This window comes from Podarcis filfolensis (genome assembly GCF_964270895.1).
Source record: "Podarcis filfolensis genome assembly, chromosome: 10".
Lineage (NCBI taxonomy): Eukaryota > Metazoa > Chordata > Lepidosauria > Squamata > Lacertidae > Podarcis > Podarcis filfolensis.
In genome coordinates, this window is record NC_139612.1 from 29,413,678 (window position 1) to 29,440,741 (window position 27,064).

Genomic DNA, 27,064 nt, shown 5'->3' on the forward strand with positions numbered 1-27,064 from the left:
CACGTTTGCTGTGATTTCCCCCCACCTGCTCACTCGCTTAATAGTTCTCACTCTAGAGCATAACACAGAGCTCTGCTTACTTTGCCCGTTGGGAAAGGGTGTTCAGACTCCCATGTCACCTTCCGTGTTTGGCAGAAGAGCCAGCCTTGCCAATTGGAAAGCTCCCTGGAGCCCTCCGGAAAACCATTCGAATCCATTGGATGGCAAATAAAGAGTGTGCCCTGCTACAAATGTTGAGCTACGTTGGGGCAGCCTCATGGGTGTCATGGTGACCCTGAGTATGCTATTTGCCAGAATATGTAGAAACACACTCCTGGAAGTATGGTTGTATGATCTGGGGTGACACCAATCTTAATACAGGGTGCATACCCTGCTTTTTGTGTGTTTTAGCTATTATTAGTGTAAGTTAACACAGTGTACAGTGTCTTGTGCCAAAACAAAGCACAGGACTGGATGCAATTCAATACCATCCTGTAGAGGACACTCTTCTGGGGTTGAGGGTCTATCATTTGTGGTGGCCCATAGATTATTTTGGGTTGCATACCCCCTGTTCCTTATTGCGTTCTATGTATTTTACTGCTATTTGCATTATACAAACAACAACAACAACAACAATAATGTATTATGTTACTGTATTAGCTGTTACTGAAGTACTCAAAACTTATAATTTGACAAACATTTTATAGATGTAGGTGCCCTGTTTCATGAGAGAGATGCTGCAGGAAAATGGCTTCTGCAGACTAAGCCAATATGCACATGTCTGCTCTTCCCCCACCCCAATTCCAAACTATCTTATGGGTCATCCAAATGAAAATTGGATGACCCAGTTGAACAGCAGAACAAAGAAGCAAAATTGCTGGTGATATGGAGAAAAGGATGTGTTGCTGCATGGGTGTGTTTGGAGAAGTAAAAGTGATAGAGAGGACCTCTCCAAAACATTCCTCCCACAACTCATTCTGTGAAATTTAATGGGCAGTAAATGAAATGTTGCCAGTTTCAGCCTTCTTTCTGTAGTTACATTAATTACTGAATGAATCTATGTTTTTAATGTAGAATTTTAGGGTAACCAAATACAATTTAATATATTGCTTGTAAATATTGAGAGAGTAAAATATCCCCAAATCTCACAGATTTTGAAACTGCTTCTTATGATGTTTTGCAAACTGGAAGTGAATAAATTATGTACTTCCCTTCCTAAAGCTATGTAGGTCTGAAGATCTTCCAACTAGTACTTAAATTGAAGCTTATCTGGATACCCCATGCCCACTTCTTAAACAAGGGCTAGGAAATGTCTGGCCCACTGGTCAAACTTGGCATTCCATGAAATTTGGCCCACAGTACTTTTTTCACCACCTGTCCCACATCTGATGCTTTACGTGGGGCAGGTGACGTCATGTATGGGGCAGGTGGAGATGTGGTTTCCAATGCACAAATAAGAGGCTTGTGCATCACTTTCACAATCACTTTCAAGTACACCTCTCTATTCTGTCATCCTGGAAAGTATGCTGCTGATTGGAAGCCCTGTGCAGCGATCTTGGTAATGCCTGCAGAAATCCTCTTGTGCTGGGGTTCCCAAGTGCCTGTCAGCCACCCACCCCAGTCAACAACAGTCAGAATTAGACAGGCCATAATGCAAAAATATAAAGAATTGCCTTAGGAGATTAAAAAAAAAAACCTGTAAACAGAGTTTACCATATATGAGCCCCATTTGCCCAGTTCAACAAGAAGTTGCCAGAACAGGAAAGTGTTCACCAACTCTCCTCTCCCACCTCCCAATAATTTGCCCATTTAAAAAATTTAACTGTGTTCTCATGTGTACCTTGCTCCAATATTGTGGTAGTATTATATGAACTTTGAATTATTTAGATTTTATGGAGGAAAATGTTTGGTGTCACCAAGGACACTATACCCACTTTCCTGGAAGTGAACCCTATTAAACTCAATCTTTCATTTGAGATTTACCTGTTACCATATTCATTCCAGTTACCCAATCTGATTAGTTTTATATTCACTCATATTACTGTTATGAACCAATAGACTTTGAAAAATGCTTTATTTTTCTATTCCATTTCTTCCTGTTCACTGGTCCACAACCAGTATCTTAAATAACTAATGAAGATTAGAAAAATATTTCTCTTGTTGGTTATTATTCTTTTAAATGTTGCACTAGCAAGTCTTAAGCATTAGTGTCACCAGAGAAAATATTTATAGTTGCTTCTGTGTACTTGAGAGTACATGAGTACAGAAGGGCAGGGGCAGGTGGTCTGTTGCAACAAAAATGATGCCACAATTAGTTTTTATTGTTTAAGATTAGTTGATTTTGAATAATTACTCTAGTATTACTTAAAATCCACTCATGTTGCATAAGAATATACTTTAGAATAGTTCTTGCCCTATTTTTTCACTTTAACACGTCTATTTAATTTATTTTTCTTTTGTTTTCATTGCTATCATGAATGCTGACATAAGTGGGAAAGCTATGACAGGTAATGTCAGCTATAATCCAAACAAACTTGCACTAAGAGACAGAAGCATCTCATCTTATCTGTTTAAAGAACTAGATAGCATACAGTGACTTAGTGTATGGAAGACAGTTGCAGCCTCACAAATATCATTATGGACAAGACTTACAACTAGTAACAAAACTCGGGATTAGTCTTAAAAGACATAAGCAACCTAGAAAACAGCAACAGTGGAATTCCACCCACACCCAGTATAAATTTTTATGACATAATAGAACCTCAGAAACCACTTTGTACTGAGTCAGACCATTGCCTACCACACTGACAGCTCTTTGGGGTTTCAGACAAGCAACATTTCCAGTCCTACCTGGAAATGCCAGGGATTGTTTTGAAACCTTCTGAATTGCAGAGCAGATGCTCTACTACTGAACTATAGTCCTTTGCCCTAATTAGGGAGAATAATTAGCTAACTAGACTTCAAAGGGGACGCGGGTGGCGCTGTGGGTAAAACCTCAGCGCCTAGGACTTGCCGATCGCATGGTCGGCGGTTCGAATCCCCGCGGCGGGGTGCGCTCCCGTCGTTCGGTCCCAGCGCCTGCCAACCTAGCAGTTCGAAAGCACCCCCGGGTGCAAGTAGATAAATAGGGACCGCTTTCCAGCGGGAAGGTAAACGGCGTTCCGTGTGCTGTGCTGGCTCGCCAGATGCAGCTTGTCACGCTGGCCACGTGACCCGGAAGTGTCTGCGGACAGCGCTGGCTCCCGGCCTATAGAGTGAGATGAGCGCACAACCCTAGAGTCTGTCAAGACTGGCCCGTACGGGCAGGGGTACCTTTACCTTTTTAGACTTCAAAGATTATATGCCTAGAACACTAATACAGTAGCACTTGGAAATGCTTACTAGTACTTTTTATCTATATCCTAGTACTTTAATTTACATTGTACAATTCCTCTTTAAACTCAACATTATTTACAAGGTGCTGTGGGTTAAACCACAGAGCCTAGGACTTGCCGATCAGAAGGTCGGCGGTTCGAATCCCCATGACGGGGTGAGCTCCCATTGCTCGGTCCCTGCTCCTGCCAACCTTGCAGTTCAAAAGCACGTCAAAGTGCAAGTAGATAAATAGGTACTGCTCCGGCGGGAAGGTAAACAGTGTTTCTGTGTGCTGCTCTGGTTTGCCAGAAGCGGCTTAGTCATGCTGGCCACATGACCCGGAAGCTGTACGCTGGCTCCCTCAGCCAATAAAGCGAGATGAGTGCCACAACCCCAGTGTCGGCCACGACTGGACCTAATGGTCAGGAGTCCCTTTACCTTTACCTAACGCTTTTAGGTTTAATGGCTGCCTTGATAAACCTGTGAATAATCTTCTAAGACACGATACATCTGTGCATTAATATAGATGCCTTCACTGCTTACATTTTCCTAGAAAACCAAATCAAGATTTCTCTTTTAAAAAACAAACAAACCATACACAGTTTGAGGCCTTTCACTCTCTCTAGGCTTTTCCAGTTTCAAGTAATTGCGTTCTGATTTGAAATGGTATTTTGTATCGTAGAATTGTAGAGTTGGAAGGGACCACGAAGGTCATCAGTACAGAATCTCTGTTACTGTTTCTAATTAATCTGTTGTAGTGTCACTGATAATACAGAACTGGGTTGAGGGGTTATATAACTGATGCCCCTTTGGATTGTTTCTGTAGCTCAGTATACTGGATATTCCTAATAGAATTCTCAGTGTTATGGGCTATTTTCTGTTAGTGTACTTTGCTCTGTTGCACCAGCAGATGCATCTGCTCATCAAGGGGAGGAGGTAATTTGGACTGATTTTCCTGATGAACCTAACACCCTCCCCCAAACTGTTCTGGAGGATTGAGGGACCCTCAGAACAGATTTGGGAGAGGAAATAGGCAAAAGCCACTTCCCCTTCTCCACCATGAGCAGATGTTTCCTGCTGGATCAAACTTCCTTGTGCTTGTGCAAGAAATAGACTATCACCCTATAGTACCTAATAAGATTCTAGAAAAGAGATGCATTTCATACAACATTATTTATGGATACCATTCTTTACCAGCTCAGAACTTTGGTAAACTTCTGTCAGGGTATACCCACTGTGTATATACTTAAGTGAATTTTGAGTGCTGAATCCTGCTTATTTGCCTAAGAAGTGCTTGTTTTAATTACCGGTAGTTTCTTCAGCTAGTCTCTCTCTCACCCCACCCCATCCCCAGTTAGGTGTAAGACAAAATACTGAATACTGCTTAGTTGTAAGACAAAAATCTGGTTTAAAATTTCCATGTTTGGAATCAGAAGTGTATATACTTCTGCAGTAGCTATAGTTTTGAGAGTTGTATATTGTACTCACTGTCAAAGGATAAAATTCCAGCTAGAGTTTAATATCAATGTATAATTTAAAACTATAATTCCTATAGACTCACTATGGGTATCTTTGAGAACCTGGCACATGTACGATTTTGTAAACTAGGCTACCTTTCAGTTAAATTAAATATTACTATACTGTGCAAGCAGTGTGTTCACATAGAGCAAGTATGTTGAAACAAGTAGGCTGCAATTAAGACTTGTACTTTGAAGGAAAGGAGACATCAAATAATCAGTCTTCTGTTCCATAGTACTCTGTTCAGACTCTTGTATTCTCGTGCAATGAACATAAGGATGTGTTGGATCACAGAGCTATCTTGCCCATGACAAAATGGGCACATGGGAGAGTCAGTAGAATATTGCATATGGTGTATGAGAATGGGGTAATTCAGAGGCTTGGAAAGCAAAGTGAATGCAAGGAGTAAATGCTATGCAAACAGGCAGCTGGAAGACGATTCAAGCAGCTGCTCCAAAAGGTTCTTACTGTGGATATAAAATTAAAGTAAAAGTTCCAAATTTGTAACTCTTTCCATCTCTTTTATATATATTTTCCATGAAATATCACTTTAATTATATTAATCTTCAACAGATGGTTTCTTTATTAATCAAAGCTGCGGTCTTGTGATATTGTATATATTTGTTTTTTCTCCATCTGAAAGCCTTGAAAGAGAACAGCTCTGAAGTGGTTCAGCCTTTTCTAATGGGTTGTGGAACAAAAGAACCAAAGATCACCCAACTATGTCTAGCAGCTATACAAAGGCTCATGTCTCATGAAGTTGTTTCAGAGGTAAGACTTGGGGTAGTCAAGTAATGGTATGGAAGTGTTGCCTAATTTACATAGCTGAAGAATCATTAAAAAAATTAGAGTATCCTAATAAGATAACTGACTAGGCATAGCCTTTAGGATCAGTGTAGTTGTAACACTACCCCAGAGGGATTATTAGGGTTGGCTTCTTGCAGGAGCATTCCCCTTCAGTTTTATTTTCAGATGAAATGTGGTATTTAGCATTATGAGAGTTAGTATGGTGTGTAGTATGTTGATTGTTGAGGTTAGAGGAGACTCACTCAGCCCTGAAGCTCACTGAATATTTTTGAACCATTTGCCAACTCTCACCTACTCTACAGGCTTGTTGTGAGGATAAAGTGGAGTTGGTAGGGGATGAGTCATGTGTGCTGAACTATGCTAGCGTAAAGGCAGCATAAACATATAAATATACCTACGGCACAATTTTGAGTCATGGTTAGAAGCTGGTACACAAACTACAGTTTAAGGTCTCTCTGACTAGTGTTAACATTGATGTTGGTGTAGCACAACTTGAAAACTGAGGGGAAGGGGAGGTGTATGCAAGTCACCCAGGAGAATTACACCAAGCCTTACACTTTAGGATTATAATGCAAAACGGTCAGCTGCTCTAGCTTTATTGAGGCTTTGGCTACTGGTACAACTTAACACTCACCCAGGGAATGAAATTCCCACACAAATAAAATTCTCTTTTCAGTGACCTCATCTTGTCTTGCACAGTGCTGAGTCCTCACCCAATACTGCTGCTGGTCCCATCACACTTGCTGATTCTCCCCAGCTTCTAAGCTCCATGACACCCTAGTATTCCTTTCTCCAGGCTATTAAGTTTGAGGAGTGACAGGTCAAGTTGTCCTCCTTGGGACCCTCTAGGGTCACACGCAGTGAACCAGTCTCATGGTATTCTCTCCTTAAGGAGCTGAGCTGGAAGGAAAGCCTATTAGCAGGGTTCCCTGACCCTCCCCGCTGTCAGGGGAAGACGGGTTAAGAGATTATGTGCCTTTGCTTTTTCCTCTGCAAGCCAGTCTCCCTCTCTTCTATGACTGCTGCCTCTGGGCTATTTAAGCTCAGTAGTTTCAAAAGTGCTTTGTTATTCCCAGGTGGTAGCAGCTTTTCCCTTCCCCACCTCTTTCTTGGGTAGGCAGAGTGAGTTGCAGCCCTGCTTCCAGTAGAGGTGGATTGGGGCCATCTTAAAAGGTCAGTCAAAGAAGAGAACATATTGCTTGAGGCGATCCCCTACAGATCTTTACAGGGTGAAAAAGCATATTCAATATTTATTAAGTATGATGGAATTAATGATTGACACTTCTATAGTCATTTCCCCCCACATAGTATCTTGGCATCGAATAGCCCATCTCAATTTTTGTTCCCAAGGTTGCTGCTGGAAATGTTATCAATATGCTTTGGCAACTGATGGAAAATAGCCTTGAAGAACTCAAGCTTCTTCAGACTGTCCTTGTATTATTAACAACCAACACAGTTGTCCATGATGAAGCACTTTCTAAGGTAGGCACTGTATAAATCAAATTGTGGTATTTCATTATATGTTAACCAATAAATATGAGCTGATCTTGAAAATTCCACGGTGAATCTCAAGTAAGTTTCACAGGCTGTCTTTCATTGTACACCAAAGGAAATATAAAGAAAAATGGCACACCAGTGTGGCTTATTTACGCAATCCCTACAGGCCTGTTCAAGTAATACCTTAGCTTTGAAATTCTTCTCAGGAAAAGACTGAGAGTGTCTCATGGTCTCCTGTGTTTCCTTAATAATAGCATTCACAAATAGCAATATTAGGAAAAGGATCGTTTAGATGTTTCATTAGTGTGGATGAATTAGTAAAATCAGGGAGAAATCCAAGATGGCCCTTTTGCAATTGGCAAATTGCCTTTTCTGGCAAATAGGAGAGTAATCTTTCAGGTGGGCATCATGGCAGAAAAGGACCAAAATATATCTGTTCTTCATCTGAGCTTTTGCCAAAAAAGTTTTCAATATCATTTTACACTTAGATTATAAATTAGGTTTCTGGGCAATGTAAAATAAAGCTGGCAAAATAAACTGTTGAGTTAAACTACAAGCTTATCAAAATTATGCTGCAACTACTTAATCTCATCCATTAAAAGTTATGTCAGCTATGGTGATCGGATTATGCATAGTTTGGATCAAGTTTTCAGTAAAAGAGAGCTGCACAGTTGTGAGGCTGTCTGAGAGTGTCTCTTTGTATTATTGCTATTTGTACTTGGCACACGGGTGACAGAGGGGCATCCTTGAGGCATTCTTGACATGAAAGTGTTGAAGCAATCGTGTGACTTGTACATTATTATTTTTCTTTTCACATGTGAAGAGGCTTTTGATGAAACGTAAAGGAGGAGCCAGTTTCCAAGATAGATGCATTTTAGGATGGCGGAAACCTAAACATTTTAAAATTCAACTTAATGTTTTAGAAACTTATAATTTCTACACCTTAGCTTTGATTATTATTTGGGTTGTGTAATGAGTACTGTTTATATTTTTTTTAGGCAATTGTCCTTTGCTTTCGGTTGCACTTCACAAAAGACAATATCACAAATAATACTGCGGCAGCCACCGTACGGCAAGTAGTTACTGTTGTTTTTGAAAGAGTCGTTGCTGAGGATGAACACTATAAAGGTGGGTATGTGTTTGTATTGCAATTAAAATATTACATAACATTTGGTACTTATAGCAAAAGTCTGTTTGCTATAAGTAGGTGGAGCCCAATATAGTAGTACCCTGATTCTAAAAGTGAATAGATTAGTGTATAGCGCTTCATCCACTGGCGGAGGAAGAGGAGTGAAGGGGAAGCGCACTGCCCCTGGCAGCGTGATCCCGGTGGGGTGCCATCGCGGCTGCCCCCCCGCCCGCGCTGGGCGCCAGACCCCCAGGATGCGCACCCGCCCCCACCTGCTCTCCGCCCCCCGGTGCCGGAGCATGAAGCTCCACCACTGGCTTCATCTGAGGAATTTGGAGGGCCAGGTCAAAGATTATCCCATTTTATCATCACAGCAATGCTGCATAGAGTATGCTGAGATGAGTGGAGATTTCAGTCCAGGTCAAAATTCAGCACTCTGTTAATGTGGAAAGTGTAAACAATAAAGGAAAGTTGGCTTTTGAAGCATGGATACCAATTTGTTCAAGTGTTACATCATGCTTTTTTTATTGAAGCTGTCTGATGTAGGCTTTGAATTGGCAGGTTGTTCAGTAACTGCAAGTCATGCTTTTTACCTTGTGTTTAGTTAGAGAAATGTGCTTCTTGATTGCTAGTCCTCTACTACATGCCTTCTGAATGTTACTTGTCACATCTCTGAAACTGGAAAAGTAACTAAATGCAACTCTGTTCTACCCGGCAGTAGCAAGAGGGGAGAGAGAAAGAGCAACCTTTTGGGGGAAGGTTGGTATTGACCACAAGCATCTGCTAAAACCCCCAAGTTGCTGCATCAGCCTTAGTTAATATATATATAAAATTGAACAGCCATGCATTTTTTCTTAACGCGTTTCTGAACTGGATCTGTGTTTTGTACAGATATTATAGAGCAACCGATAGGAATTCAAGGAAACAGTAACAGAAGATCTGTCAGCACCTTGAAACCATGTGCTAAAGATGCATATATGCTTTTTCAGGTATTGGAACTTACTTGAATTCTTGTCGTTCTTTTTATTGTATACAGTCTAATTTACGTACAAAGTTAAGCTTCTGAGATCAGTCAGTAGTCATTTACTTGCTTTTGTTTTGAGAGATAATATGATACAAGTATTTTGAAGAGAGAGAAAAGGTTAACATACACAGATCATTCTTAATATTATGGAGGAAAAGCATAGCATGCTGGACATAATTCTTCTCATCTCTAGAAGCTGTAGAGCTCAATATACAGAGGAGCTACAGAGATGGTAAAAGGGAGCAATTTGAGAAGCTAAAGGTTTGGATAAAAGTCAGGATAGTCTCAATGTTTTCAGAAACTTAAAAAGAAACAGTACTATCTAACTGGTGGATTTAATTTGCTGGACAGAATAATGAAATTAAATACTGGAAAGGCAAATGCAATTTCTTAACAATGGGCTGATTCTGATGTAATGCTGGTTCTAATGCAATGCAAAATCATGGAGACTGGCAAAACATGGGCTTGCATTCAGCACTTGCCTCCTTTCCAGATTTAAGGCAAACTACAGTTCATCATCATCTGAACTATGATTTACCCTTCTTTGAAAAACAGGATAAAAATGAAGAACAGACCCTGTTTCTTGATTCAATTTGCAAGGCAATCACAAACTATAGTAGGCTTCTTTAGGCAAAATAGTATCTTGCCTCAATTCAGGAAGGGATATAGAGGATTGTGTATGTGAACAAGGAAGGAGTAACTGCAACTCAGACGTGTTAATACCAGAGTATGGTTTGACGGTATGTCTAAAAATTCCATGTGGTGAATTACATGGCGAAGTAGAGACTGGGTGAAAATTGGGGGGGGGGGGGTTCCAGGCTGATTCCTGAGAATAAAAGTACAAGAGTGTTGTTGGTTTTTTTTAGGATCTTTGTCAGCTGGTTAATGCTGATGCACCTTACTGGCTTGTAGGCATGACAGAAATGACCCGGACATTTGGTCTGGAACTGCTTGAGTCAGTCCTCAATGATTTCCCGCAAGTATTTTTACAAGTGAGTGCTTTTGTTTTTAGAAAGGGGAGGGGAATTTCAGCTACAAAGACTTTAGAAACTGTATATATTGTGGTTGGGGGTCCTAACTAGACACCTGTGAAGGGAAGGGCTCCTTTTCACAGATGGGACCAATATCTGCGTGTGGGATCCACTCCTGGAAAGTGAGGGAAGAGGCCATTTTTGCTAATTTCCCCCCATCCTCCTGCGCTGCTTCTTACGCTGTTCCATAGCTCTTCCAACCTTCCAGAGTTGATTTTTTGGAAGCACGAGGGACTACTGGAGGGAGGGGGAATTAGTGAAAGTTGCCCTACTGCAGGCATAGGCAAACTTGGCCCTCCAGATGTTTTGGGACTACAACTCCCATGATCCCTAGCTAACAGGACCAGTGGTCATGGGTGATGGGAATTGTAGTCCGAAAACATCTGGAGGGCTGAGTTTGCCTATGCCTGCCATACTGCCTCATTCACTGACAGGAGCTTCATGTGAGCAAAACTCAGCTTGGGATGCTCCTGCCAGCAGAAGCTCAGTTAAGATCCAGGCCTTTGTTTCTGAAATAGGAAAGACTCAGCCATTTTTGTTAACATATCTTTGGCATCTGTATGATTGGTGCCTCTTAACCTAATACTTAGATTGTGTTTTGGTTAACTTTAGAGCAACATAATGAGCAGTACTACCCATGGGGGGATTATCTAAAGGGCAAGTGGGCAATGGGCAGTGCTGGAGTGTCAATGACCATCAGACATTAAAAGTTCATCAATGGATCAAGTCCATCAATTTTGCTTCCCCACCTTTAGTATCAAAGGGGTTACTGTGGAAGGTTGGTGAGGTCCCTAGTATAAACCTATGTGCCTAAACTTTAATGATTTTTATACTGTATATATATATATATATATATATATATATATATATATATATATATATCTTTAAAAATTAGTTAGCCTTCTAACAGTGTCCTTTTATTTTCCAGCATCAAGAATTCAGCTTCCTCCTTAAAGAAAGGGTCTGTCCACTAGTGATAAAGCTCTTCTCACCAAATATAAAATTTAGACAAGGTTCCAGTACTTCATCTTCACCAGCACCAGTGGAAAAACCGTATTTCCCGATCTGCATGCGCCTTTTGAGAGTAGTTTCCGTTTTGATTAAACAGTTTTATAGTTTACTGGTAAGAGGACATTTTTAATATCACTGTTATGCACAGGATAAATCTTAAATACCATGCAAAATGTGGTCCCCCCCCCCCCGAATTTTAAGGGAGCTCAATGTAGAACAGGCTTCTTCACCCTCTTTTCTCTTAGCTGTCAGCATACAAATAATCCCTGCTTATGCTAAGAAATAGTCACACCAATAGTCCTCTGTTTGACTTGAGGGAGGTGAAACTGCAGACACATATGCCTAAAGAGGACTGTGGCAATACTGTAACGCCTTGATAACAGAATAACCTAAGGATAATGCTTCCCCTTAATCTTTAGCTGTTCAGAAATTGTTAGGCTACAGAAAATTATTTATTCCACCTCTTCTTTCCTTCATATAGCCTCTCAAAGCTCAGCTTGTTCCTTTGCCACCACCCTCTTGTTCCCACTGAGCCTGCAGCTAAGCCTAAGAATGTGTAACTGGAACAGCAAACTATTCCTTTCCATTTTACCCCATTCTCCCCTTTCTCTAGGCCCCCCAAGTGTTATTCGCTTCCTTGCTATGGGACTGTGCCAAATAGCCCTTCTCCCAAAATTGCAAGTGCAAACATTTGCAGGGAGGGGCCCTGCCTTATTAGCAGAAATTCCGTGTTAAGGATGCCTTGTTCAGAATTTTCTTTTAACTAATAAAAGTATTTTTGTTTAGGTAACTGAATGTGAGATCTTTCTATCATTGCTTGTGAAGTTTCTGGATGCAGACAAACCTCAGTGGCTAAGAGCTGTTGCTGTAGAATCAATACACAGACTTTGTGTGCAACCTCAGTTATTAAGGTAGTGGAAGTATATTAATTGATATACCATATACCAATTAAAGTAATGCTTTCGATAAAATATTTGGATAATTGAAATAACAGTGCACAGGTATTGTGTTAGGTGTGCATGTATACAAATAGTGGGTCACTGATTTTAATATCCTTAAATTTGTTTTAAATTCTAGAATTTAAATGTTGTCCTGTAGAACATGAAGCCTTTCTGTGGCTACCACATACTTTTTCCAATCAGTATAAGAAAGAGTGTTTCATAATGCAGAGTCACTGATGAAGTCACAAAAGCATTTTCTAAATAACTGCATTTTTACTCTGTCCGAATTGTGTAACAGGTCCTTCTGTCAGTCTTACGATATGAAGCAGCATTCAACTAAGGTATTCCGTGACATCGTGAATGCTCTGGGATCATTTATTCAGTCACTGTTTCTCGTACCAAATACAGGGAATGCATCAGCTGCAACAAACCAAACAGGTAAACTAGACCCTAGGACTATTTTGAGCCATTTATCAATCATTCCCTCTTAGGAGTACTGGTTTCAATAAACATTTTATTTATTTAGCTCAATTAGTACTTTGAGTTGTATTCATGAGAATGATAACTTGATCATTCTTGCAAACGGTAAAATAAAGCCTTTTAGAAGAACTTGCATAGAACCTTACTCTGTAACTCTGAATGGAAGGCATATCATATCAAACAGTTAAAGCTGTCATATTTTTTAAACCACCATACCAGCACCCAGGGCCAGGACACCCATGCAGCAGGTTCTGGATAGCTACCTTTTCTTCCTCAACAGGTGGAGGTGTGGAGGCAGCATTTCTCATTTTCCCTCTAGTGGCAAAATGCCCTGGGCTAACCCTGCCTGCGCCTGTTTCAGCAAATACCTCAAAATCTTAATGCATATGCTGCATCTCATAACTTTTGAGTGGTTTAATTTGCTAATATTTTAAATTTCTGAGTTCTGAGTGACTTTAGCTTTTCAGTGTAGCCCCACTGGTGTCGGTAAGACCTCTTTAATGAAATGCAAGATGCACTGGGAATGATTGGCCAGGAGGGGGCATTCAAAACAGATGGATAAAACATTGTTTGAATAACCTTTGCTTATAGGAATGTTGTCTTAATGATATTAAGAAAAAGGGTTACCATATATACTCGAGTATAAGCCGAATTTTTCAGCACATTTTTTATGCTGAAAAAGCCCCCCTCGGCTTATACTCGAGTGAGGGTCCTTTCGGGCTGCTTGTTCTTCCTCCGCCGCTGCCGCCACCACCAGGTTTGTGGTGTGGTGAACCGGCTTATACTCGAGTCAATAAGTTTTCCCAGTTTTTTGTGGTAAAATTAGGTGCTTCGGCTTATATTCGGGTTGGCTTATACTTGTGTATATACGGTATGTTGCGCTTAACTAATTAAATTAATATTGAAGTGCAGTTAATTCCCCCACTTGATTCACTGTATAGGAGGAAGCGTGCCTGGTGGTACAGCCTCAGCACAGACCAATCCTGGAATGTTAGGGATGGGTGGAAGTGTGACAGTCTTGCCTGCTTTTGAATACAGAGGAACCTGGATACCCATCCTCAGCGTGTCAACACAGGGCAGTGCTAAAGCTACGTAGTAAGTAAAGTATTGATCTTTAAAACCATGAATTTGCCACATTCTAAGTAGTTGTAACTGAGCAGGAATATGGAGAAGATCTGTTCTGGAAACAGCCCTGGGTAGCATCAGGCAAATGCTACCCTGGTGGGCACTTGGAGTCGTTTTGATCGTGTCTCTGTGTATTGGTTTCTTTCATGATTGTGCCTCAGATCTGTTTCTTCTCCAGATGGATTAGAAATTACTTTTCTGTGGTGCCCTAACCTCCTTTCAGTACATATTTCCTCTGGTTTCTTATTAGGCTCTATTTATTTGGGTTGCGGTTCAAGTCTTGGGATGGTTTATAATTATAGTGTGTTTCTTTAGTTATGACAGCAGAAGACAAACATAACTGTTAAAAAGTACCTCCAATGACTCTATAGAATTACCAGCACAGATATATGTTGTAGTGTTGAATAATTTATATTTGTAAGGTAGATTTTTTAAAAAATCTGTATAAATACCGTATTTTTTGCTCTATAAGACTCACTTTTTCCCTTCTAAAAAGTAAGGGGAAATATGTGTGCGTCTTATGGAGTGAGTGCAGGCTGCGCAGCTATCACAGAAGCCAGAACAGCAAGAGTAAGAAGCAAGCCTCATTGGACACAATTGGCTCATGCACATGCAGTGGTAAACAATGCTTTAGCACTATGTGGACAAAGCACAATTATTCCAAGTACGTGAGGGGCGGAGGAAGACTTCAAACCACAAAACTGGCTTGTTTAGCAACTTATCATTGCTTAATTTAAACCAGGATTCTTGGTTTACATATAACGCTAAGCCAATCATCTTTAAAATAGAAAGGAATCTTGGCTTCCCAACTGTGTGGGTGGAGGAGGAGGAAGTTTGAGAGCCTGTTCCATTTTCAGTAAAGCTTATTTACATAGTGCTAAAACATGGTTTAGTATTATGTGCAAACCAGCCCTCTGGCAGTAACTTCCAAGTAAACATACATAGGATTGCAATGTAAGTGAATACATCGGGGAAATATTTGAAAGGTTTAGGGAGCTAGCTCTCCTTTGAGCACTGATGTTTGGAGCAATTATCTATGATTGCACAGAATATACTAGTATCAGTGTAAGAAACCTCAGTTTTACAGCAATATTTCAGTTCTAATGTTAATCTTATATTTGGTTTGCTTTGCAAATTGTGATATTTGCAACAGAGTATTTTGTTAGCTAAGCTATGGGTGCCAAGGGCATATTATTCCTTTTGCTTATGTTTATTTATTTAACGCCCCCCCCCCCAATCTTAGCCTAGAGATGTTGGACAAAGTTGAGCCACCCACAATTCCTGAAGGCTATGCCATGTCAGTAGCATTCCATTCTTTACTGGATCTTGTCCGTGGCATCACTAACATGATTGAGGAAGAATTGGGACAGGTTGAAATGGAGAGTCAAGTAACAACAGCTGATACACAGTCTTCACCGACACAGTCCTCAGACCTGCAAGATTTTAATTCAGCATCCGACCAAACTGACAAAGAAACAGGTATGTGATAATGATTGGTATTGGTTAAGGTTAATAAAAGGAAAGTAATATAAAGCTGCTTACAGATGTATAGGACCTGGTGTAGGTATTTCTTTGTGTAGGTGAGCTCTACTTCCTCCTCACCTTCACTTTTTAACTGAATGTAAATTACTTCTTTCTTTTCATTGCCCCTCTTCCTAGTTTTTCAAAAGGAATGCTTGTTTTGGTTCCTACTCATCCCCATTTTTGTAGTTGCCTTGCATTATTATAATTTCTAAGAACATGTATATATATGTCTGCTTTTTCTAAAAAACCACTGAACTAAGGTGCCTAAAATAGTTTTTTGGGATCTTGGATTTTCTCTTGAAAACTTGCCTTGACAGACAAAGCTATAGTCCTCATTAGATAATTTGTCACACCTCCCAGCCAGGCTGTTGCTGTTATTCATGGCAGCCATATTTGACTCTGAAACTGTAGAGTGGAAAGATAGTCCAAGTGAACCCGGTCTGCCTTATAGCCTGTCTTGTACCAACTTACTGGTAATGACTAGTAGACTGGAAATGGGATGTATATATACTAAAAGAAAAATGCATCAGAAAGTGAGTCTACTATACTGTATTAATGTTACTAAATGTTGTTTTAAAATTACTCTCATCCTCCTCTCCCAAGTCAGCAGAGCAGTTTGGGAAGAAATGGTGAACGCGTGCTGGTGTGGTCTACTTGCTGCACTGTCTTTACTTCTGGATGCAAGGTATTCAGTCAGTTTAGAATTACGCTTCATTCTTCAGAGCTTTCTGTTCTTACCTTGGGTTTGAAACAAGTTTGAAACCTAGAACCTCAACTGCACTGAGTACCGAGGTAGCAGAGTTCCCAAGGACTAAAGAAGACATAATTATACATTGAGGGGGGGAAGTATAAAAGATTGGATGTGACTCAGTAATAGATTTATTGGGTGTTAAGAATATTATATAGGCCTTTTTTTCTCTCTGCAGTAATATTTTATTATTTACTTAGCTTTACAGTGCTTCAGTTATAAGCATGCATGGCACAGCTGTGTGGAAATGATTTGTTTTCTCTTAAAAGACAGCTTTATTTATTTATTCTTCATGTTTTTACAACAAACAGTTTGCTAATCAGTCAAACTGACTAATAACGGGGATTTAAAATACAGATAAATAGTAAATGAATCAGTTAAAAATATTGTTATACATTAAAAGTGTTAATCCCCAGTCCATTTACAAATCAATATGGTTTAGAAAAAAATCCTTTTTTTCTGCATTTCTGAAATGTGTAGATTTTAAGAATACAGTATTATAAAACTGGTGTTATACGGTATTATAAAACTGGTGTTATTTTAAAAACTTGATCAGTTAAATGTCTCTTGTATCTTTATAGTAATTTTTTTGTCAGTGTTTTGTGACATTTTGGTTAGTCCTAGTAACCTGCTATGAATTTTTGATTCTACCCACCCCCCCAGGGGCCAACATGGCTGCTGATCCTTTTTGAATATTTCCATAGAATTTTTTCCTCATAGTAAATGTGTAAGCATGAGTGTTCCCTTTTCGGCTTCTTCTTATATGTGTCAATCATGCCTTTTACTTATTTGGACTATTTCAGCACTGATGAAGCTGCCACAGAAAATATTTTAAAAGCAGAATTGACTATGGCTGCACTGTGTGGAAAACTTGGTCTCGTAACATCAAGAGATGCCTTCATTACTGCCATTTGCAAAGGTTCCCTGCCTCCTCATTATGCCCTAACTGTGCTGAACACTACTACTGCTGCACTTTCTGGTAAATGTAAGGATATTATTTGGTCTTACTTTTCTTCTTGTAAACAAGAGCATACACAATTATAAGCAAACAGCCATAACATGGTTGAATATTTTTGCTTTTCCAGACACATATTTCATAAACAAGTGCTTGGCAGAATGGTATATGATGCTATGGAAGTGTTTGAGGTGAACCATAGTCTAATGTGAAATAATCTGGTCTTCCCTATCTACAGCCACTTGAGATATATCCTGATCCTGAAAGAGTAGTATTTTTTTTTCTTTCAGAGGCAGAACCACATTAACAGCCCACATGAGTGATCTGTTATTCACCCCCTTTAAAGCCTTGCAGCTTGATTTCTGTTATAGACTGAAAATAATATTTATAGCTTTAAATGTAATGGAAATTGTATTAAGAACTTTAGGTACAGCATAATCTTCATATCTGCCACAGACCGTAAGTGTGACTATAACCCATTTTTAAAAAGAAATGGCTTTTAAAATAGCCTTAAGAGCAACTATATTCCCTTAATTTTTTCTAATAGATTTTCTTGGGGTTTTTTTTTTAATATACATGGGTGTTCTTTTCCTGTATGAAAATCAGTGATGTGGGGTGGAATTACTGAAAACTTTTAATTTTTTACTTTACCTCTTGTGATTTTTAAAGGGATTAACTATTTGCCCTTTTAGAAATAAATATAATGTATCAAATGTTACTTCTGTTACCAATCCTAAAAATAGTTTGGTGTTGGTAACTTAAATAAGTAAATTTACTTCTATGTGTGTGTATTTTCAAACTTCATATCCTTTTCAGAGGGTTAGGTGCAGGCTTTATTCCCACAGGCGAAGGCAACTTCTGAGGAGAGTTGCGGTCAAGGGATGCTTCTGCTGGGGACAGGCAATTTTTACCAGCCTTTCCCAGAAATTCACAGCAGCAGGACCCACTCTCTTCCAGAGGGTTTGGGAACCTTTCTGAGTACAGTAGTATGAGAGGTGGGAATTGCCCAAAATTTCTATCTTGGGAAGGTGAAGTCTGTATCTTATAATTGAAATCTTAGAATTCTTCTTTTGCTTTTTAGCATATTCCATCCAGGGGCAGAATGTTCAGATGATTAGTCCATCAAGTGAGTCTCACCAGCAAGTTGTAGCAGTAGGACAACCGCTTGCTCTCCAACCACAGGGAACAGTAATGGTAAAATATAATTTGTAAATATCATTTTCTTATTTGATGGTTTAATTTTACTAGACTTTCACTTTTATCTCAAAAGTCCAGTGACGCGTCTGCCCCATAGTCCAGCAGATATATTGGAGTGAGCATGTAGTCGAAGACAGTAATGCGGAATTGGATTTGAGGGACTTAGCAGGAATATTTTAGATGCATGCCGCATACCTAATTACCTTTGTGTGTCAATGAAATGTCCCACTGATTTCACTTAACTGAAAGGGCCTCCTCTGTGTCCAGTTTTGGTCACCAAGATTTAAGAATGTTAGCAATTCAGTTTATGTTGTTTAAAATATTAGCATCTAATTTTGCAGCTTTTAGAAAAGCACCCAGATTACAAAAAGTATCTAGCAGAATTCCAGTGGTTGATAACTTAATTTATGTGCAAAGATGGAGCCACTTAACATATATCATTTAACAACAACAACAATTCTATTATTTGTAGTCTGCCCATCAGCTGGGTTTCCCCATCCACTGTGGGTGGCTTACAGCATATATAAAAACACAATAAAACATTGAAAAACAGACTATCTTATATCATAACAGCTTTCAGGATAAAGGTTGACTGTAGCAACAAAAAGATTATGGACAAGATCTGCACTAGCAGATGCAAAGGGATTTCCCCTTTCTCTCCCTCCCACATGTACTCTGGAGGGTCCTCCATTCAGAGCAGAAGTAGGGGAGCAGGGCCTGCAGGGAAAAGGACAGGAATGGGAAGTCTCATGTGCACAAGCAAGCTGCATGTCATCCTAAGCATGCAAACCTTAAACATACTTATCCCCTTAAACACACATTGGATTGTACTTGTGTTGCAAGTATGCATACATCATAACGTATGAATGGTGGCATAGAACGTGGTCTAAATATACCAGTCAGGGAGTTGTACATGGCAGCTTTCCAAACCATATGTCCAAATAAGAAATCTTGCATTCAGTGCTTTTCATGCGTTTTGAAGCAGACGTTCTTTTACGAACAAAAAAGATGTGAATCAGCATTTGGAATCTTCGCTTGTTTGCCATGGACTTACATTCATCCTATTTTCAGCAATATAATAATTACACAAAGCATTTATATAGATTTGGGTGAATACTTCAGTTAATTTGTATTCACATTTCAGTTTATATATATCCCCAGATTAGAAACTGAAACATTCCCAGGTCCCCACCTCAGTCACTTTCAGGGTCTTTTTAAAGTGCATTCTCCTCCTTGAATGTCAGCCACTCACTTATACAGGGACAAGTACGGGGATGCTTGGGGAACCCAGCCAGCTCCTGTCTTCGTAGCACTGTTTTGTTGCATGGCTATGCTAGAATATGACCTAATGTTGGAATTGGTGCTTATAGATAGATTATGGGAATGGCTTATGAACTTAGACATTTCCTGTGTGTCTGTTGTCTGCTCTTCCTCTTTGTACCATTTGTCTGTCAAGCCGCTTCATCCATGTTTTCCCCCTTAGTTTTCCTTTTTCACCAATCTACTACGAGGAACAGCCACCCAGCAGAAGCAAAATTTGCACCAGCTTCCTTCCCTTCCTCTCCCCCCTGTTTCCTGCATGCAGAGAAGGGGGAGCCCAGCTACACACCCATCTCTTCAGGTACCCTCCCAGCAGCAAGGTGGCCATTTTGGATGAGACAAGCCAGAGTGCCCAGTCTTGGGACTTTCATTGTCACTGTAGATTATTGTTCTGGCCCCTTCCTGCCTGTTCTTCCATCAGACATATACTTCTTCTATGAAACCAGTGCTAGGTTAGGAGCCTTGGTTTCCTTTCTAAGCTGACTGGATAGAGTACGTTCCCACCTCTTTTACAGTGTACAATTTCTGCTACTCTCTATTAGTCCTTTTAAGAGTTTCCCGAGGTAAGTAACTTGCCTCTTGTTGCTTTCTCTTGCCTTGCTTACCGGTATTTTGGTAGCAAAATAATTTGTCCTAACTTGAAGAATACCCATTCATTATGGCTGGATTGCTGTTCCTGTGCTCCCTTACATTAGAATCCATCCTGCTGCTTTGGATCTTAACCTTCCCTTTTCTATTATACTGCTGGTGAAGTGGGTGGTCATTCTATATTGCTATAATGTTCACTGATTCTTTCTTGGATGAGTCTTGCCTTTTTCATGTTTTGTTTTGTGTCCCCTCTTGCTATCATTCCATATACCTCCATTTGTTACTGTGAATTCTGTGGTCTGAATATCTAACAACGGTTAAGGAGAAAAGAAACTGCAGTTCCATACTATCCTTAAGTTTTAGCTGTCTAACTTAGCCCTGCTGCTACTCTCAATATGACCAAATTGAGAAGGAGATTGCTGTTTCATTCCTAAAATCTTGAAAGACCATGTTTTACTATTAATGGGATAATACAGGTAGATATAGTAAAACATTCATGAGCTTATAGGAGATACACAGTGAGTTTGTGGTGCTAGGTTAAGATTGAGGTTGTTTTAATTTACTAGTTGCAAATATAAACATAATTTCTGCACTGGAAGGATGTTTCAGATTTCTAGAAATAATTTCTTAAAGTTAACAATATTTTTCTTTGATATCCTGTGTATGTAGATGAATCTACCAGCCAGAATAAAAGCTCTTTTCGACAGACTCAAAGTTTCAAAAGACCAGCCTTGTACTAAAATTCACAATAACAGGGCAACAAATGCAATGTACAATATGCATTCTCTGTGTATATTGAGTGGCAAATGTTTGCTTATAACCCGGAGTTCTGCATCCATTGAAGTCAATGGGACCATGCTGAGGAAAGGCTGTGCAAATTTTTTTTCTTCAAACAATAGCTGTTTCTATTTCACAATATCAGTCACCTGTCTAGTAAATTTTAAAACTTGAAGTAAAACCTCAAATAAATAAACAAACAAATAAATAAATAAATAAATAAATAAAGGATGCCAAGAATTTCACTGAGTATATGCAGGTTTTACTTCAACACATTCTTTTGTATCCTGAACTGCATGTTTCCAGTTGGAAAGGAGAATCTTCTTTTTCTGCCCCATTTTCACTTGACGAGTAGAAAATAGCAGGACGAACTGGCTATCATAATGATTTGCATGTTGAAATAGAAATAGAAGGATTAAGAGGTTTGAATGAATTAAAATGGCTAGGTTCTTCCAGTGTCATTTAGCTGCTGTAATTTAACTCCAATGTAAATTCATCACATACATGTAGGTCTAGACAGAGGGGGAAAATAAAAGAACGGATTGCAGGGTTTCCATCATTGTGTTTGCTATTACCATTTTTTTCACAAATGCTATTATTTTCTCTACTTCAAAAATTCTAACTGTTTAAATGCTCTCCTAGCTTACTTCTAAGAATATACAGTGCATGAGGACATTACTTAGCTTGGCTCATTGTCATGGAGCTGTCCTTGGTACATCCTGGCAACTTGTGTTAGCTACTCTCCAGGTGAGTAATGGGTAATGCTTGATTTACCTTTCTTGACTTGCATTTTGTTTTAACTTCTTGGGTGGATATTCTCTTTGAGTGAAACTCTTTCCATGAAGCAAGTCAGCCCCACACAATTGTGTTTTTCAAACCTTTTGTAATTAAAGCATGGTGATTTTTGTAGCTTTACATGAACATGGTCAGCACTGCAGCTAATGAGCTTTTTGCTTCCCTTACCTTTCTGTGACTAAATGAAATGTACCCACAACTGTAATGAAGGTAGCCAAGTACCATAGTCGAGCTGGAAAAAAACCATCCACAGAACAGCTGGAGGATTCAAGTAGAATTTTTAAAGTTGGAATATTAGCATGTAATACACTTTGGGCAGATCCACACCAGACATTTAAAGCACACCCCACACACATTTAAAGCACACGACTTCCTCCAAAGAATCCTGAGAACTGTACTCTCATCCTCACAGAGCTACAATTGCCAGCACCCTTAACAAACTTTATCCCTCAGGTTTCCTTGGGGGGAGTAATGTGCTTTAAATGTGTATAGGATATGCTTGAAATGTATGATGTGGATCTGTCCTTGGTCACAGAAGTGCAAACCTTGAAAAGTATTTTTTATGGCCTAGTTTGAATGTCACACTAACCCATAGTTTAAAACAAAAAAAATTGTTTAATGTAAATGAGAAGTGTGTTGGTGCATGCTCCTCTTACGTTCCCAGACCTGGAATTGTGGTTTGTTTCTTTTCAAACAAAGCACAGGCCTGAGTTTGGACAATACAACAAGTCAAACTTTGGCTTGTTTCATGTGCAGCACGGCAAAATGCAAAAGAGAAGCACTGCAGAAATGTAGTGAAGTGTGTGCCACATTCTGTTCATTCACATAAACCCTTAGATTGTTTTAAACTCTTGTTTAATGTTTAACTTGGACCTTTATCCAAGCACTTAAGTTTAAAAATGTGTTTTTCATTTCAGCATCTTGTATGGATTCTTGGTTTAAAGCCTGGCGTTGGAGGTGCTTTGAAGCCTGGAAGAGCTGTGGAAGGACCTAGCACCGTAAGAATTTGTTTACTGTGTAGCTGAATAAAGCACATTGTATTTTTATGTTATGCATTTGCTTACATAATTTAATTGTACCCTTTCAGGTTCTAACTACAGCTGTTATGACTGACTTACCAGTTATCTCGAACATACTTTCCAGGCTATTTGAAAGCTCACAGTAAGAGAACTGACTTTTAGATCACAATGTTTGTTTCTAATCCCTTTTGGCAATAGTTTTAATAATTGATTCTTCCCACAGGTACCTAGATGATGTTTCATTACATCATTTAATAAATGCACTTTGCTCCTTGTCGCTGGAAGCGATGGACATGGCCTATGGAAATAATAAGGTATGGTATATTTTATTCTGCTTTTCGAACATGCTTTATAAATTAAATAACTCCTAGCTTTGGAGTTTCTTGCAGTGCAATATATTATTTGTTAAGTCAGCATCATATAGAATGAATTGTGCTAATGATTCTACTACTGAATTTAGGGCATTATAACAACATGATATGTGAGCTTCACAGGAAGGTACACTAATGCAATTGTTTATTTAAAGTTTAAATGTACCATATTAAAATGTGGCGAAACAGCAAATAGAAAGATTAGCATTAGGAACTAACTCAGAAAATGAGCTGTTTTAAAGGAGTAGAAATGCAGAGTATAAATACTTTAAATGGAAACATATAATGCAATAGGTTTTTAAGTCAAGTGACTGTTTTAAATTCTGTTTATGCTTAGGAGCCATCACTGTTTGCTGTTGCTAAGTTGCTCGAAACAGGACTAGTTAACATGCATAGGATTGAAATTTTATGGAGACCACTGACTGGCCATCTCCTAGAGGTAAACAATATTTTTATAACCTTTAGGTGAACCTTTATATTTTTCCTCTGTGGTATTAAAAATTAAAAACATAAGGGTTTTTTTTTTGAAAGCCAATTATTCTACATTGGTTTTTAATGTCATCTTATTTTCTATTCTGTTTCTAGATTATTTTTTGTTTCTTATAGAATTTGCATTGTTTTCCCCTCAACACTATTTAAGTGTGGGTTCTATAGCTTCTTATTAAATCAAACTGTTTTGATGATGTTGAAAAGCAGAGCCCAGGCAAGTTGACATCTCATACTTAAAGGCATACATCTGCAAAGGCAGAAATAAAGGTGTAGTATCTAAGAAAATATTACAAAATGTAGACAGAGGAACATAATACTTACAGTGCAATCCTGTGTATGTTTACTCAGATGTAGTACCAGTGTGTTCAGTTGGACTTAATTCTAGGTAAGTGGGATGGTGCTGTCAAACTGATTTTAATAATCTCAAATGAAAAGGCACCTCTTATTGTATCCTTGACGTCAGTAGAGACTGGAGCTACTCTTCCTGGTAACCAGTTATGTTCCATTGTAGTTCCAGGCTTAGGAGTTTCCCATGATATCATTTACTGTAAAGAGAATGTGCATGCAAAGAATGCTGGAAGCTTGGAAGCAGGGGGGCGGAATTCATTTACCTCTATCAAAGAGGACTCTTTATTGTTCACTTCCTTTGATATATCTAATATTGAGCTGTCTAAGGACTTTTGGTACAAGGCTGTGTGTGTGCCTGAGTACTTTACCTCCTGGTAGGATGGTGATTAGGTTGGAAAGGATCCACATGATAGTTGCAGTGTTCTCATGCATACCATAGTGATTTCAAATAAGTCACTTGTGCTAGTATAGTCATCACCTGGGAAGAAATTATGCACATGTCTGTTCATAAGTCAAATATTAGTCTTACTTAACTGCTTATGAATGGTTTGTCATATATGGATTTAAGTGCACATATGTGTAATCCCATCCTATAGAAACACTTATGGGAATCACTTGTCAGAAGCTGTTTCATAATTGCAAATTAGTGAAGGAAGCATCCTGATGATACATAGGAATATTGCTCTTTATACGATTAGGATAAAGTAGTTGTCTGTTCTAGTTATTACATGGCTGGCTAAAATGCCAGGATTACCTTAACAGAAAAATGCATAGACATTTGCAGTCTGTGTAAAATGTTGTCTTTTTAAGTTGTCAGTAAAAGTTTGGTTATAGTTAACAAATGTATATATAAAATAGAAACACAATGAGTTTCACTGGCTAAAATGGAAGGACTTGTACTACCATTTATACTGAATTGAATGAAAAAACTCACAAAATTCTCATATCTTAATTTCAAACTGGATCCTACTGGAAAATGCAGCTTTGGATTTAAATTCCATAGCAGGGGTGGCCAACTCTCAAGAGACTGCGATCTACTTTCAGAATTAAAAACTGGCAGTTCTCTGGGGAGTTCAGCTCAAAGTTGTTGAGCTTGTCTTAGGGAGGGGAAAAACCAGTTTTGAGGGGGTTAAAAAACTTTATTGGGACAAAGGGGTCAAGTCACTCATAAAAAGATCACTATGGATTAAGAAAGCTCCATCTTCCCTTCCAGAGATCAAACAACAGTGGAGGGCGGGGCAGGGCTGGAGTCAGTTTTAGCGACACTAAGGAAAAGGAGCCAGAGATCGACCGCGATCTACCAAAACCTCGCAGGGATCTACCAGTAGATCGCAATCGACCTGTTGGACATCCCTGTTCTATAGGACTGACCAACACCCTTTCTTTTAAGTTTATTTGTGGAGCTTTCCTTTTCCTTGATAAGTAATAAGGGTGTTTTATAGAATGTTAGGTTTTATATTCTAATGGTTGAAAAAAATATAAATCCAAGATGATCTGACAGGTGATGATTCTCCACAATGGGGTTTTTCAGCCCAAAGACTGCATTCTCACATGGGCGTTGTTCTGGAGAACCACATACAGTCAAACCTCGGTTCCCGAACGGCTCCATTTTTGAATGCTTCGGCTCCTGAACGCTGAAAACCCAGAAGTAAATGCTCTTGTTTTTGAATGTTTTTTGGAAGCCGAACAGCTTACAAGCCCCCCCTTTTTTTTCTCCATTGACTTTGCCGACCACCCTTTGAATCCTCAGTTGTCGGACATTTCGGACATCTAACAGTCTTCCAGAATGGATTACGTTTGACAACCGAGGTTTAACTCTATGAATGGAGGGCAGGGCCAGAGGCAAAAGTGGGTGGAGCACGAGATGTGACTCTTACCTTTATACACTAGACTACATTCCAGCCCCATGAAAGTCAGATATAGAGTGTGTGCGTACACCCCCACACACCTACACTCCTGCTGCTATCCAGGCAAGCAAGATTTATTTTCATAGCAGTCAGTCAAGCAGAAGGAGGGCATGGAAATAGAACCAGGGAGAGATGTGGCCTGGGGTGAATGCATGACCTAGGGGAGAGCCCAGGTGACCAGATAAAGAGACATGGAGTCCCACATTCCTGGGACACCCCTCCCCCCCCCCCCCCAGCCGTGGCTCTGTAGGAGGAGGAAAATGCATGTATGGATTTGGGGAAATTTCTGCAGTATCTCTTTTTAACATGCAGTGTATATCTCTTTTTCACACAGGATTAGCAAATGAACTTTTTCACATTTTTAGGATTGATAGGCATCATAAAAGTGGTTTTGTTTTAGAGGCTTGACAAACAATAAGGCTTTTCCCCCTTGGAGAAATAGATCAGTTCTCAACATCTATTTTACAATATTACAGCACCATTCTAATCACACAGGACCCACTTTGGAAACACTGTATCTCTGTATTAAAACTGTTTATGGTGTAAAGCTCAGTGATGATATATTAAAGATTATTGCTCGCTGTCTTGGTTTCATATTTTTTTACTTCTTCCCTACTGCTTCCTCTCTCTTTTTATGCAGAAGGTAAGTTTTTCTTGCAAGTTTGTCTTCCTTATTTACTGTTTGACTTTGTGCTAATGAGTGAATCTTTTCATTCTGCTGTTTGATGGCAATAGATCATATTGTAAAACCTCATAAGGAAAAAGATTGAGCTGCAAAGAGAGATTTTGATATACATAGAATGACTCATTTGTAGCTTAGGGCCAGCTTGCACAGTTGGTAAATCTGCAATCACATATATCATTGGAATTGGATAGAGAATTTATTAAGATACAAAACATCTAAACCTAGAATTAATTATTAGTCAAATAAGAAATATATATCTTGTATTTCCTATTTTCAGAAGCCACATGAGATAAGAATGACAAAGCACCATGCATGCTGAAAGGGCCGCAGAAATTACTATTAATATAATAACACAGCAATTGTTGTATATATGTACCAGATCAGCTTATGGTTATCAGTATTTTAAAAGAATTCATAGATTGAAAACCTATTATTAATGTTGAAT

General features: G+C 39.1%; 1 protein-coding gene across 4 annotated transcripts in view; it reads left to right on the forward strand.

Moving 5' to 3' along the window:
- Positions 1-27,064, forward strand: part of MON2 (MON2 homolog, regulator of endosome-to-Golgi trafficking) — a 56,423-nt gene that overhangs the window by 9,609 nt on the left and 19,750 nt on the right. For 2 of the 4 annotated variants that reach the window (XM_083574305.1, XM_083574307.1), the window contains exons 3-20: positions 5,495-5,622; positions 7,009-7,140; positions 8,154-8,283; positions 9,176-9,273; positions 10,175-10,300; positions 11,268-11,462; positions 12,137-12,261; positions 12,590-12,729; positions 13,713-13,866; positions 15,140-15,375; positions 16,024-16,105; positions 16,972-17,153; positions 18,205-18,317; positions 21,648-21,752; positions 22,718-22,798; positions 22,888-22,961; positions 23,043-23,133; positions 23,528-23,629. In XM_083574305.1, the coding sequence (XP_083430431.1) occupies positions 5,495-5,622; positions 7,009-7,140; positions 8,154-8,283; positions 9,176-9,273; positions 10,175-10,300; positions 11,268-11,462; positions 12,137-12,261; positions 12,590-12,729; positions 13,713-13,866; positions 15,140-15,375; positions 16,024-16,105; positions 16,972-17,153; positions 18,205-18,317; positions 21,648-21,752; positions 22,718-22,798; positions 22,888-22,961; positions 23,043-23,133; positions 23,528-23,629 (2,294 nt within the window). The remainder of the gene's footprint in view (positions 1-5,494; positions 5,623-7,008; positions 7,141-8,153; positions 8,284-9,175; positions 9,274-10,174; positions 10,301-11,267; positions 11,463-12,136; positions 12,262-12,589; positions 12,730-13,712; positions 13,867-15,139; positions 15,376-16,023; positions 16,106-16,971; positions 17,154-18,204; positions 18,318-21,647; positions 21,753-22,717; positions 22,799-22,887; positions 22,962-23,042; positions 23,134-23,527; positions 23,630-27,064) is intronic. The other 2 variants (XM_083574306.1, XM_083574308.1) reach the window with 1 other exon arrangement.